This window comes from Otolemur garnettii, unplaced genomic scaffold (assembly GCF_000181295.1).
Source record: "Otolemur garnettii isolate 467f Iridium unplaced genomic scaffold, OtoGar3 scaffold00043, whole genome shotgun sequence".
Lineage (NCBI taxonomy): Eukaryota > Metazoa > Chordata > Mammalia > Primates > Galagidae > Otolemur > Otolemur garnettii.
The window spans coordinates 1,298,272-1,312,098 of record NW_003852438.1 but is presented as its reverse complement, the minus strand read 5'-3'; the positions used below and the strand labels follow the sequence as shown (position 1 = coordinate 1,312,098).

Below are 13,827 nucleotides of genomic sequence, written 5' to 3'. Positions count from 1 at the left end.
GGAGGTTTTAAAAACATGTGGGGGATGGGAAAGAATCAATCAAAGACAAGATGAAGGTTTCAAGCCCCAGCTAGTGGAAGAATGATGCTTCTACTAAAAAAAAAAAACAGAAAAGTTAAAAGGATGCATTTGATGAGCAAGATGAATTGCCTTTTAAACATTAAATCATAAAAGCTTAGAAGAACAGCAACATCAAGGAGGACCTGAGTTCAGACTTCCTTTGTTGGGAGGGCAGGGTGGAGGAAGTATAAGGTCATTTACTTGTTGCTTTCCATAGAAGCCTTGTTTTATAAAACAGAAGAAAGTCCTCTGGCACCTTCCATGTCACCTCTATAAAGCTGATGAGGTTCTATCAACCATTATTCAAAGACACTTGGCCCTACTTAGCACTCTTATTTTTAGAAAACTGATCTGGAACTTAAAAAGGTAGAGTAATTTTCCCAAGGTCAACCAGCTGTTGGTGGAAGCACCAGGAAGAAGTATATAGCGTCTCTTCCAACCTTTCATTCTGAATTTGAACTGGGCAGTGTTAGATTTAAGCCAACCACTCATCAAGTGGTCAGTTGATGGTAAAGAACAGAAGCTTAAAGAATTAAGTTTGAGCATAATTGAATCCCTGAGAATGAAAGAACTCTAATAAAAACAAATAGAGAAGAAAATCTGGGGGATCAAACTTTGGCAAGGATTAAAGTTAGGGTATGAGAGGAGGAAGAGAGTGACCTCTCCTTTGTGTGCACTGGGCTGACGGAGGGAAAGAAACAGCCAGCGAAGACTAAACAAGAAATTAGGAGGAAAGAAACCAGGACCTCATGTGTAACAGAAACAAGGGAGGCCTATGGTTTAGGCCACCATGTCAACAGTGTCAAATATCACATGGAGAGAGGACTTGAGAAAAGAACCATGTGGCAAGAAGGTCACTGACAGTCTTTGAGAGGTAGATTCACTGGGGTGATGGATGAGAAAGCTGAGATTTCTGGTGGCGCAGCAGTCAGCACCGCAAGCGAACAGTATGTATTCAGAAAGCTTTGCAGTAGAAGGAAAACAGCGCTAAGGGTAGGAAGGCCACGGGAATAATGAAATAAAAGCAATAACAAAAGCTTCAGAAGCCGGGAAACCATATTCTCTGGTCCTTAGGGGTTTGGGTGGGTGAAGGAGAACAAAAACAAAATAACAACAAAGCACTATTCTAGCTCAGGACATTATTGAAAAAGAGCTTTCCTAAATGATAAATTACTTTGATCATCTCTCACAGTAATTGATAATGACTCTTAGAGGGGAAATTTCTGCCTTTAAGTAGCTAACTCTTTAAAAAGTCTTTTTAAAAGGCTATGACGTCTAGTTTCCAGTTATTGAAAACCTCTTCTCTGGCCCTCTAATGATTCTTTCTAAGTATCACAGAAATTAGAGTTAAAAGGTAGAGGAGAATGAGAAAAGCTGCAGCATTGGGTAGTCTCGTCCACTCCCCTGTCAAGTGCAGCCTGTTCCCAAGGGCGTTTTGGGGGGTGCTTTTACTGTGTTCCCACCACTTCCCTTGGAAGACTGTTTCCTAATCTAATGCGTCTCACTGTGAGGAAGCTCTTAAGCCCCATCCTAACGTTCCCTTCTCGCGGTATGCTCTGTACACCATTAACGATTTGTACCTCCCAGCCCATCCATGCTTGTTCACTTCCACTTTGTAATCTCTAGGCGTCTGTAGCAGCTTTTTCAGAACCTTTAGCAGACACATCATTCTTCAGGGCACATTACATCTACCAGGCTAAAGGATTTTAATGTGATATAAGGATAAAGGGTCTTTATAATTTTATGTTTCTAATGATAAAACTTTTCCATTCTGATAAGGAATAACTTTTCCATTCTTTTCATTCTCCATAGATTTGAGGCCAGGAGAGGAATAAGAACTGTGAAGCTTTAAGAAAGGGCAAAACCATGCATGATTTATGATTCAGTGTACCAGTAAAATGTATTTCTCAGCTACGAAATACATAAATTTTTGGAATTTCTTAAATGTAAAGAATAATTGTTTTCTGGCTTCTGTGTTACAGCTTTTTGACGAAGAAATTCCTTAACTCTAAAACTTACCAAACTCTAAAAAATAAAGATATTTGGGCATAGTTCAGGTCCACATCCTACCTTAAGAGATTTTTTTCCTAGTGTTAGAGACAAAGCATCAACTGTTATGTCCTCTGAATACAGGACTGCTGAAAATGCTGTCCCTTAGTGTTTAATATCGTGGTCAATTTGTCAGGGATTGTTCCCAGAAGAGCTTTGGGAAGTGTCTACTTAAGACTCTCATATGTTGCTAGCGATCCTGGCTTCGCCAGACTTACCTTCACAGACCTTACAACCTGAGCGTCTCCCCACAGAGGGGCCCAGAATGTGCTGCACATCTGGAAGGTTGTGTTGCAGGAGAGAAGCACTGAGCTTGGGGAATCCACTTTTCTTCTGTCTGTCAAGCATAAGCGAGCCTGTTCTTTGTCCCAGAAGGAAACATCAAAGCTGCTTGCTGCAAACACAAACCTGAGAAATGCTTGACTAAAAAGGGCCATCAGGGCCTGCTTCTAAATTCAAAACCCTGCACATTCTACTTCCTCCCAAGTAATCTCAGCAACATGGCAGAGAGACCTTAAGTTTGCACTTCCACACCTGACACATCATTTTCTCCCAGATTAGCTTCTTTCTCCTTTTTCCTACTCACTGAGGTGCCAACCCATTTTCAACATTTCCTCATGCACCGGGTCATCAAGGTTTATGGGGAGGCAGGGTTGTTGTTGTTTCACCTCTTAGATACCTCTTCCTTTTCCACTTTACACACAATTGAGTTGGTTTGCACCCTCTTCTTCAAAAGGTGAAGGCAGTACTAGGCTAGTGTCTTTGACTCCGGTTGTATTTGTCTCCAGTGTCCTAAAATGCAGTGTTGTCCCCCTAATTTCCATGCTGAAAATTTTTCACTAGTTTAAGCCTTCCAGATAAAATTTTAATTTCCTATCATGATCTTCCTACTTCTCATGTCTCCAGTTTCATTTACTCAACATTTCTTTCACTTAAATGTTTTGTAAAAATTGCTTGTGGGCCTCTGGGTAAGCATGCAGTCCTTGTCACTTTGGACTCTGTGTTCTTATAAACTTAGAATTCCTTGGCATATGGTAGGCATGAGATGTACACATATGTCACAAATATTTACTGGGTAACTAAAAGCATAAACAGGATTAGCTTAAATGCAGCAGGGTTTGGTTTAAGGAATTACTTAGTCCTACATTCTCTTCATGTAGTCCCTTTACCTTAACCAGTCATGATGATGGAACTCTTTTGACCAACATCAGATGACAATTTAGATTTGTAAGGCCAGGTGCAGTGGCTCACGTCTGTAATCTTAGCACTCTGGGAGGCTGAGGCAGGAAGATTGCTTGAGCTTAGGAGTTTGAGACCAGCCTGAGAAAGAGCCAGACTACATCTCTACTAAAAATAGAAAATTAGCTGGGTGTTGTAGTGAACACCCATAGTCTTAGCTTCTTGGAAGGCTGAGGCAGAAGGATCACTTGAACCCAGGACTTTGAGGTAGCTATGATCTAGGACACCATGGCACTCTAGCCTGGGCAACAGAGTGAGACTCTGTCTAAAAAAAAAAAAAAAACTAAATTTGTAGACAATAAATAATTAAAAACATTAAGAGGGTACAAATGTTACTGTTATATACTCTGTGCTTTCTAGACTACCCCAACTTTCAGACTACCAGTAATCACAATTATCTTGTTCAATTGAACAACACCAATATAAATATAGACAAATCAAGTTAACCTTATTTTTTGTTAGGACGCTATGATTCATTAAAAAAAAAAAAACTCTTTGTTTATAGCTGGAAAAGCTAAAAGCACAGCATATAAAGTGGCTATTGAAAAATTACTCTCCCATCTTCCCTTCCTTAAGTATTTCCATGTTAATTTAACTGTTGTCTTTGGCAAAATGTATGCTGTGAGCATTTCACCATCTAATCAACTCTGTGACTTTGTCAGCAAGAGTCAGAGCTTATGTCATGCACACTTAGCAGTAACAACTTGGAGTACTTCACTAAATGATATTATCGACCCATATAGCTATTTAATATGCTGGGACACACTTTGGCTACACAGGAAATGAAATTTCCCCTTTTGGAGATTCTTGGGTTTTTTTTTTTTTCTCCCTTTTGAAGATTCTTGAGGTCAAGTTTATTGCCAAATGCAAGCACTCCTTGGAGCCCTCCTGACTGTCTTCAGTGGGTCTTGTACCATGTCCCATAGTTCTTTTCCCTCCTGGAGGAGTCAGAATGGCTTCATCTTCACCGTGACAGAACTCACAGAAGTATGCAAAAGCTGGTGTGTCTGTCAAGCCTTGGGTCTCTGCCAGACCATGCAGAGAGGTGTATCCATTCCATTCACTGACCATGACTCTGTTAAAGCACCTCACTTGTGGTGAGCAGACCATAGACTACAATATATAGTCTCAAGAATATTTCCACAGAATGGTGGTCTTAAGACTCTATTTTCTATCCTCATGTGCCCGACTGTAAGATACTGTCAAAGCCAGAGCCACTGGGAGGTCAGGTCTGCCTCCTTGTACACATTGTGGATTCAGGAGCATTTGTCAGGCCTTGCTCAAAGTCCCTCTTTCCTATGACTCCAGCTTTGAACATGGGGACAGGTGCCTAAAAGCATTCTTGGGCGCTCTATTTTGCCTTTGCCATTTCCTGCTATCTTCCTACCCTCTATAGCCCATTTCCCTCCATAAATCTGGATCCTTAGCTGTGAGGTGGCCCCAGGACACCACTAGTCTTGGCAATTAATGTGGGCCTGTTATCTGCTAAACTGTGCGGAGTAATTTCATTTGGCCCCAATCATCATCCAGGCTGTGAACAGATCACCTCTCTTGGAGATATTATTTCCACTCAGCTCTAGGGTTGATTATTTGCATTTTTTAATGATTCAGTCATCATCTTAGTTAATGTTCTTCTATCCTCTTTCTTCTTAAACCTCTCCTGGGAGCCTCAGCCTGCATTTGCTCAACAACCTCACCCTCCACGGCCTAGAAGTCCAGTGTGAGGACTTCTTGTGGGACTGAATTGTCTTTGGGGATTCCACTAATGGAACTTGGCAGGCTCTTTGACCCCTACCCAGAAAGATGATGTGTACACAAAGTCCTTCTCTAATTAAGATGGCCTAATCAGAAAAAGTCAAACATTATTTCATTACAGAAGAAGTATCTATCCCCTTCCCTGTAACTCCTTTCTTTAATGTTCTAATGCTATCTGCAGACAAATTTGGATTTGTTTTTTCTTAAAATTCTTCATTGTATTTTCACCAAGGTAGATCCCCAAATTCCATTTTCGAAGTATAATAACACCTTTCATCTCTAATTATCTTTAATGTTCAGGTGGGCCCAGTCTTACCTTAGACCATCCCCTAAATTTCTGATCCCTGTCTTCATGGGCACATTCCTACTTTCAGCCTCAGCTGGTACCCTCTAGTCAACTAAGACCTCCCTCTGGTAAGTCATCACATTTCTGTGATTCCTTCCATTCTTTATCTCAGCCACATTCACCTCTCCCTCTGTCCTGGTCAGTATTCAGCAAGTAAGTCTAACCTTAAGAGGAGCCTCTGAAATGCTCTTTAGATATTTTTAGGATTTTTTTTTTTTTAGCCAGGGCTGGGTTTGAACCCGCCACCTCCAGCATATGGGGTTGGTGCCCTACTTCTTTGAGCCACAGGCACCACCCCCCTGAAATGCTCTTTAGATATTACCAACTGCAATTTCTCAGTAGAGCCTTCTTCCCTGGCTACTTCTAAGTACCCCTGATTTACAGAGCAGTAGCTCATAAGTTAAGCTAAGCTCATAGATCTATTGTGATTGCCATACACTGAGTTTTTCTTATTTGAAAAACTGCTTGTGCTTTTTGCATGTTCAGCATGCTTCTAGCAGTTTCTATATTCTTATATCTGACCAATTTTGGTAATTTATATTAACTAGCTAAATATCCTGTAACTCCTTTCATCCTGGTAACACTTGCTGCCAACCCATTTTTCCAGAACTTTTTAGTTCTCCTTTGTCCATTTGGTCCTCCCTACCTATCCTCTGTCATCCTTACAGACTCCCCACCATTTAATGGGAATAATATCTTTAACTTTTTGGTCAATATACTGGTCTTTGGAGCCATCTTTCTGTGATCAACTTCTGTCTAACAAGACTCAGCTTCCCTAATGATTCTACTATCCTGAATGTATAGATCATACATACATATTGTTAAATTTGACTTTCTATTAAATTACTCTCCATTTCGAGTCCTAATACCAAATCTAAGTAGATATAAAATAAATCTTCATCTCTGTTTTTAAAGACCATATAAAGAAATAATAGTAGTCTGATGTTGATGTGTTAGTGGCTTGTTGTACAACTTTTCATTTTCAGTTTCCAAAGAAAAGAATTTTCCAACCTGTGTTTTATCTGCCTTTTGCATTTGTGCATGAGGATCCACACTTGCTCAGCTTAAACACTTCTCACAACAATTCTATCTCAGTTTCCCAGTACAGGCCCTGTTTCTCCATAGACTCACACACATTATTAGCATAGAATTATGAATCCTATATGCTTTCCCAGAAAATGTTGATAGTTGAAATAAAACATGTTAAAGTAGCTGTAGTCAAATGTTGCTTTAGTAAACAGAGTTAAAACATGGACAGAAATCTAAGATAATTTGTGCCAAGTTTGCCACTTATGCAAAGAGTTACTTGGTTTACTGGAAGCAGTAGCTAGTAGCTTAAGTTCCAGAATTACTATTCTATTGTTGGGCAAATAGATGAATTATATTTAAGATGTGATCTTCAGTAATGAGTAGAAGTGATGACCTCATGTATAAAGCTTAAGAGATCTGGTGGTTTCTATTGAAATGCACTGAATCGACATAAACATATATCTGGTTTTTGGTTTTTAACTTTGTAGGAAGTCAACGTGTTGACTGTTGCATTGGTCAACCAAGACCGAGAGAACAATATTGAAAAAAGAAGCCAAGGCTTAAAATCAGAGAAAGAAGCTCTGCTAATAGGTAAGGAAATTCTGTTTGCATCTCCTTTCTTAAATAATGCTCAGGTAATTAATATTTTAGCAATTCATCTCCAACTTGTTAACAATTTGAACAGCTTTGCTTTCTGGTCAGAGGTGTCATTAACTTCATCAAGGTTATGTTACATACATTTCAAATTAGTGGCATACAAACTAATGTGGGTTTTGCTCTTCTGTAACCATATATATTAAGTGGTTGTCAGACATAAAACCGAGTTCAGGAAAAAAGGTTAATTTGCATTTCAGAAGTTACAAATCTGAATTTTAAAGTTTGAACATGTCACTTCGAACTAGAGACCAAGTTGGTTCTAGCCCTAAACTTTAAAATCAAACCAGATACCCAGGCTCCAGAGCAGCTTTGAACCCCAAGATTAAGCTCCAAGCCCCTTAGCACTGGTCATATCCTAAGGTCAGCCCCTAAAGCCAATGAAACAGGCATTCAGGCTGCTGCTGCTGCGAGGCTAATTCAGGTCAGACTTCCTTGGCCAAGGTTGGAGCCTTTCATCCAAGGTGAGAGAAAGAAGCTGGCCATTAAGGAAGAGGAAAGAGAAAGAAAGGAAATTACTGTTTACCTACAAACATTCAGCCCCACAACAGACATCTAGCTTAGCTTTGTCTTCATCTGGCCCTGAGTTAGAAGCCTCCAAATGATCTATTTTGAGAGTCATTGTCAGTGGATCCCACAGGAGGAATTTTTAATGAGGATGTGTTGATAAAGTGTCTGGGACCCACCTTAGAAATCTGTATGTTTAAGGTTGTCACTCAAGCCCTCAGATTCAGGAGAAAAAAGCCACCATCCCAATTTCTGTGATCATAGTACTCTTTTGAGCTGCACCTTAGCACTGACCCCAGTGTGCATTTCTAAGTTTAGACTGGCTCTTCTGTGGTATGGTTAAGAATGAAGAATTAGGCTATTGTGTGCACGTACATGTGAGACAAATTGTTCTTCTGTAGTTCGTTATCTGGCAAAAGAGATACCTGGTTGTATTTTCTAAATACTGCATGTGCTCACCTCAAAATGACAGGTACGCCAGGGCCTGCAGAAGCTGGCACAGGAGGAATTAAACTCAAAGGATAGTCCAAACTTCATCCATCATATATAGATTTTTCAACTACAGGGTTATTGAATATGACATCAACTTAGAGATACTCCAAGGAAAACCAATTATTTTTTTTCTCTCTGATGATATACAGCTGTAATAACATGCCATGCCCAAGTCTCAGAAGACATGCTGATGTGCTGTCAGTTCCAGGAACCTAAAATGAACCCATGTGTAGTTGGTAACTGGATTTCTCTTCTATTGGAAAAGATGTCCAATTCTGACAACTGTTTCTCTTTCACTCGGTGTGACAAAGGTGTGATTTCCCCCCTAATGCTTTTAGGGTATACACAGAGCACATCAAACCTGCAATGCTGTCCCTCCCTGTTTAAGTGTGAATAATGCTAACCATTTGAAGGTTAAAAAAAATGGGAGTGAGTCTCTATTTCCAGATCTTTACTGTCTTTTCTTCCTTTCATGAAAGAAGGCTTCCCTTTTACATTCTACTTGGGAAATACAGTTCATTAACAATGTCTTATGTATGTAGTAGTCACTAGTAGTCACTTATACATACATATACACATTATTGATACATATACACACTTTTTTTAAATCAGTTACTTCAAAATTTTTAAAATGACATGTTTTAGGACATTGTACATTAATGAGAACCACTGTCTATAATATCTGTTGGGGACGAGAATACTCTTCAAAGTTCCCCTGAGAGCTGGGAATAATTAAACCCATGCAGAGGACACAATGGGCATGCTCTAAGCCAGCCTAAAATACCAAGGGCATAGAAGAAAGTCTCTCTCAACTTGGAAATATTAGTTGGCAAAATCTTAAATCACACCTGAGTGTTACAGTATATACAGGGTCTGGCAGAAGTGATGCCTGTTATGTTACAGAATTATGTGCACAAATAACAGCAGAAACAATGCCTATTTTTATGAGCTGGTATACCAATCGATACCAATCTTTTATTACAAAATCATGAGCATGTGATTTGGTAATATAACAGTATCTCACTCAAGCACAAAAGGGTATTACTTCTGCTGGCCCTCAATACTATATGCCAATATATTCAGATGAGTCAACACTCCTTGGGGGCACGTAAAATATTATATAAGAAAGGGACATTGGCACAAAACTTGATTGCCTGGAAGAGAATGGGAATGAAAAATTAGTAAACTCTTCAATGAATTCCATCTATAGAGAGTATAAAACTGAAGCTACAAATCCCTAAACAATGACCTATCCTAGTTACTTGCAATTACCTGTGGCACTAATTTATCTGGGCAAAAGTGTGTATTCTGTCCAGACATTCTCATGACCACTGGAGTTTTTATTTCAAGACATACAAGTTGGTATTTATTGGAGAGAATCACTGGGATTTCAATGATACCGTGATTTGGAACATTGCATATCTGGATCCTGACTCTTTTGAGCGTTCAGTCATTCTGCCAAACTTCCTTCTTGACAATTAATGGAGATTGAATTGTTCCAACTCAAGTAGAGAAAATAGACCCTTAGAAAGAACTTTAGTATTGCAATTTCTAGATTATTTATTTTGTAATCAATACCTGTGCAGACATGTTGACATATAATTGAACACGAAGGAATTCAATTTTTACAGGGGATTGAAGGTAGCATTTTAAGTTTCATAACTTTATAGTAACTGCACATTAGATCAGGTTGACATTGCCTAGTGTCAGTGCCAGAACTCCTAGTTCATTTCACATATGGCCCACATGTTAAATTTGGCATACATTGCAGTTGTTTGGGGTAGAAATGAATCAACATTTACTATGTAGAGCCAAAATTTCAGAGCTGTGTTTGGTTGGATGTTGTCATGAAGGAGAATAGATCAAATTTTTTTATTGATAAGATAATAGTTCTGAAGAGGTGCTGATAGAATAACTCTTGAGTCTGTATCACTCTTACCTTCTCTTGCTTTATTTACAAGTAGATTTTAGGGGTACAGGTTGAATTCTGTTACATATAGATATTGTATAGTGGTAAAGTCTAGGTTCTTGGTATACTCTCCCCGCCCCCCGAGTAATGTACATTGTACTCCATAGGTAATTTTTTTTTTTTTTAGACAGTCTCACTCTGTCATCCTGGGTACAGTGCTGTAGCATCAGTCTAACTCACAGAAACCTTGAACTGTTGGGCTTGAGCAATCCTCTTGTCTCAGACTCCCGAGTAGCTGGGGCTACTTCTGCTGGTCCCCTGTACTATATGCTAAGCACCCATCATGACACCCAGCTAGTTTTTTGTTTGTAAGAGAAACAGAGTCTCACTCTTGCTCAGGCTGGTCTTGAACTCCTGAGCTCAAGTAATACACCCGCCTCGACCTCCTAGGCCAGGGTGCTAGGATTACAGGCATGAGCCCAGCTACCCCTTAGGTGATCTTTAATCCTTTACCCCCTCTGAACCTTCTCCCTTTTGAGTCTCCAATGTCCATTATACCTTTCTATATGCCCATGTGTAGCCATAGTTTAGCTCCTGCTTATGTAAGAACATGCTGCATTTATTTTTCTGTTTCTTAGTTACTTCACTAAGGATGGTGGCCTCCAAATCCATCCAAGTTGCTACAAAAGATATTATTCATTCTTTGTTATGGCTAAGTAGTACCCTATGGGGGAGGGGTATACACACACACATTCTTAATCCAGTCATCAGTTGATGGACACTTAGGTTAGTTCCATATTTTTATGATTATAAATTGTGCTACAATAAACATGTGACTGCAAATGTCTTTTTTATATAATAATTTATTTCCCTCTGGGTAGATACCTAGTAGAAGGATTACAGGGTCAAATAGTAGGTCTACTTTTAGTTCTTTGAGGAATCTACATAGAGGTTATGCTAATTTACATTTCCACTAACAGTGTGTAAGTGTCTCCTTTTCACAACATCTGCACCAACATCTATTTTTATTTTTTACTTCTTTTTTTGCAGTTTTTGGCCAGGGCTGGGCTTGAACCCACCACCTCCAGCATATGGGGTCAGCCCCTTACTCCTTTGAGCCACAGGTGCCACCCCCTATTTTTTACTTTTTAGTAATGGTTTATTCTAATTACAGTAAGATAGAGTATCTTATTGTGGTTTTAATTGCATTTCTCTGATAATTAATAATTTTGAGCATTTTCTCATATATTTCTTGGTCGTTTGTATTTTTTTTCAAAAAGGTTTGTTTGTGTCATTTGCCCACTTTTAATTGGATGGTTTGTTTTGTTCTCACTGAGTTGAATGCCTTATAGATTTTGGATATTAGTCCTTTCTTAGATCATAGTTTGTAAATATTTACTCTGATTCCATAGAATGTCTGTTACTCTTTCGATTATTTCTTTTGCTTTGCAGAGGCTTTTTGGTTTAGTTAAGTCCCATTTGTCTATTTTTGTTTTGATTGTATTTGCTTAGGAGGTCTTGGTCATAAATTCTTTGCCTAGGTCAGTGTACATAAGAGTTTCTCCAGATTTTCTTCTAGGATTTTTATGGTTTCAGGTTTTACATTTAAGTCTTGCCTCCATCTTAAGCTAATTTGTGTATATGGTGAAAGATAGGGACCCAGTTTAATTTTTTTGCATATGGCTATCCAGTTTTCTCAGAACTATTTATTAAACAATGTGTCCCTTTCCCAGTGTGTGTTTTAGTCTGCTTTTTTGAAAATCAGTTGGTTGTAGATATATGGTTTCACTTCTGGGTTCTTTATTTTGTTCTATTGATCTATGTTTCAACTTTTGTGCCTTTAACTATTCAGGCTGTTTTTTTGTTCAATATTAATTTTAAAATTTCTTTTTCTCAGTCTGTGAAAAATCTTACTATTTTCATAGGAATTGCATTCAATCTATATATTGCTTTGGGCAGTATAACATTTTAAAAATGTTTATTCCTTTAATCCATGAGCATGAGAAGTTTTTCTTAGAGGAAATTAAGATTTTTCAGCATTTTTTCATTCATATGATGTTGGTTGGTTGTTGTATATGGCCTCTATTGTTGTGAGGTATGTTTCCCATATGCTGAATTTTTTGAGAGTTTTTATCATGGATGTATACTCATTTTTTTAACTTGAAAAAAGTTTCATGTACTGATGAAAAGAATATACATTCTGTAGGTTTGTGGTAGAACTTTCTGTATATGTCTGTTAAGTTCTTTTGGTCTAAAGTCTAATTAAAGTCCAGTGTTTCTTTGTTGACTCTTTGTATCAGTGATATGTTTAGGGCTGTGAGTAAGGTGTTGAAGTCTGGCACCATTATTGTATTGCTATCTCTTTTTTTAGTTCTAATACTTTTTGTTTTTTGCATCTGTGTGTTACAATATTGTGTACATCTATATTAGGATCATTATTTCCTTTTGCTGAATTGATCCTTTTATCATTATGCAATGACCTGCTTTGTCCTTTTTTATTCTTTCTAATTTAAAGTCTGTTTTAGCTGATACAAGTATAGCTAGTTATGCTTGCTTTTGGTTTCTGTTTCTGTGGGGTATCTTTTTTACCCCCTTTACTTTTGTATGTATCTTTATGGGTGATGTGGGTTTCTTGTGAACAACATATAGTTGAATCATGTATTTTTGTCCATTCTGCTAATCTGTATCTTTAAGCAGAGAAATTAAGTTATTTATATTCAAGCTTCATATTGATATATGACATTGATTATTCTTGTCATAATGCTACTTGTGTTCTAGTTGTTTTAATTCTTTGTTTCTTTTTCTTTTTATCTTTGTACTTTGCTGAACTTTTATTGCCATTTAGTGCCTTTCTTTTTCTCCTTTGTGCATTATTTTACTAGGCCATGTGTTTTCATGATGATGCATATTGACTTTTGTTTCCATGTTTAAGACCTTTTTTTTTTTTTTTGCAGTTTTTGGCCAGGGCTGGGATTGAACCCCCCACCTCCAGCATATGGGGTTGGCGCCCTACTCCTTTGAGTCACAGGTGCTGCCCATGACACTTTTGATCATTTTCTGTAGGGCCAGTCTAGTGGCATAGATTCTGTCAGCATTTGTTTTTCTGAGAATGACTTTATTTCTCCTTCATTTATGAAGCTTATTCTGTCAGGATATAGAATTCTTGGGTGCCAGGTTATTTCTACCACTTTGAAATGGGATCCCATTATTTTTGCCTATAAGGTTTCTGTTGAGAAGTCTGCTGTTAGTCTGTTGGGCTTTCCTTAATAGAAGACTAGATACTTTTCTCTTGCTAATTTTAAAGTCCTTTCTTTTATTTCAACTTCAGTCATTCTGATTATAATTATCCATGGTGAAGTCCTTTCTGCAATGTATTTGCCTGGGGATAGCATTGTACCTCCTGTATCTGAATGTTGAACTCTCTTGATAGTCCTAGGAAGTATTCATCTATTATTTCCTTAAATAGGTTTTCTAAAGTTTTTGATTTCTCTTCTCTCTTGGGAGTACCAACAATTGGTAAGTGTAGTCACTATATGTCCCAGATACCTTAGGCTTTACTCATTATTTTTTATTCCATTTTACTTATTTTTGTCTGACTGAATTATTTCAAAAGACCTGTCTTCAAGTTCTCAGATTCTTTTCTCTGTTGGTCTTGTCTGTTCTTAACACTTTCAATTTTGTATTTACTGCACTGAATTTTTCTGCTCCAGAATTGGGGGGGGGGGTTGTTTGTTTTAATGATATCTGTCTCCTTCATAAATTTCTCATTCATATCCTGAATTAATTT

At 38.1% G+C, this 13,827-nt stretch overlaps 1 protein-coding gene across 2 annotated transcripts in view; it reads left to right on the top strand.

Annotated features, from left to right (window-relative positions):
• ENOX1 (ecto-NOX disulfide-thiol exchanger 1) overlaps positions 1–13,827 on the top strand; it is a 272,529-nt gene that overhangs the window by 238,155 nt on the left and 20,547 nt on the right. For both annotated transcript variants that reach the window (XM_012805530.2, XM_023513593.1), the window contains one exon: positions 6,967–7,069. In XM_012805530.2, coding sequence (XP_012660984.1) covers positions 6,967–7,069 — 103 coding nt within the window. The remainder of the gene's footprint in view (positions 1–6,966; positions 7,070–13,827) is intronic.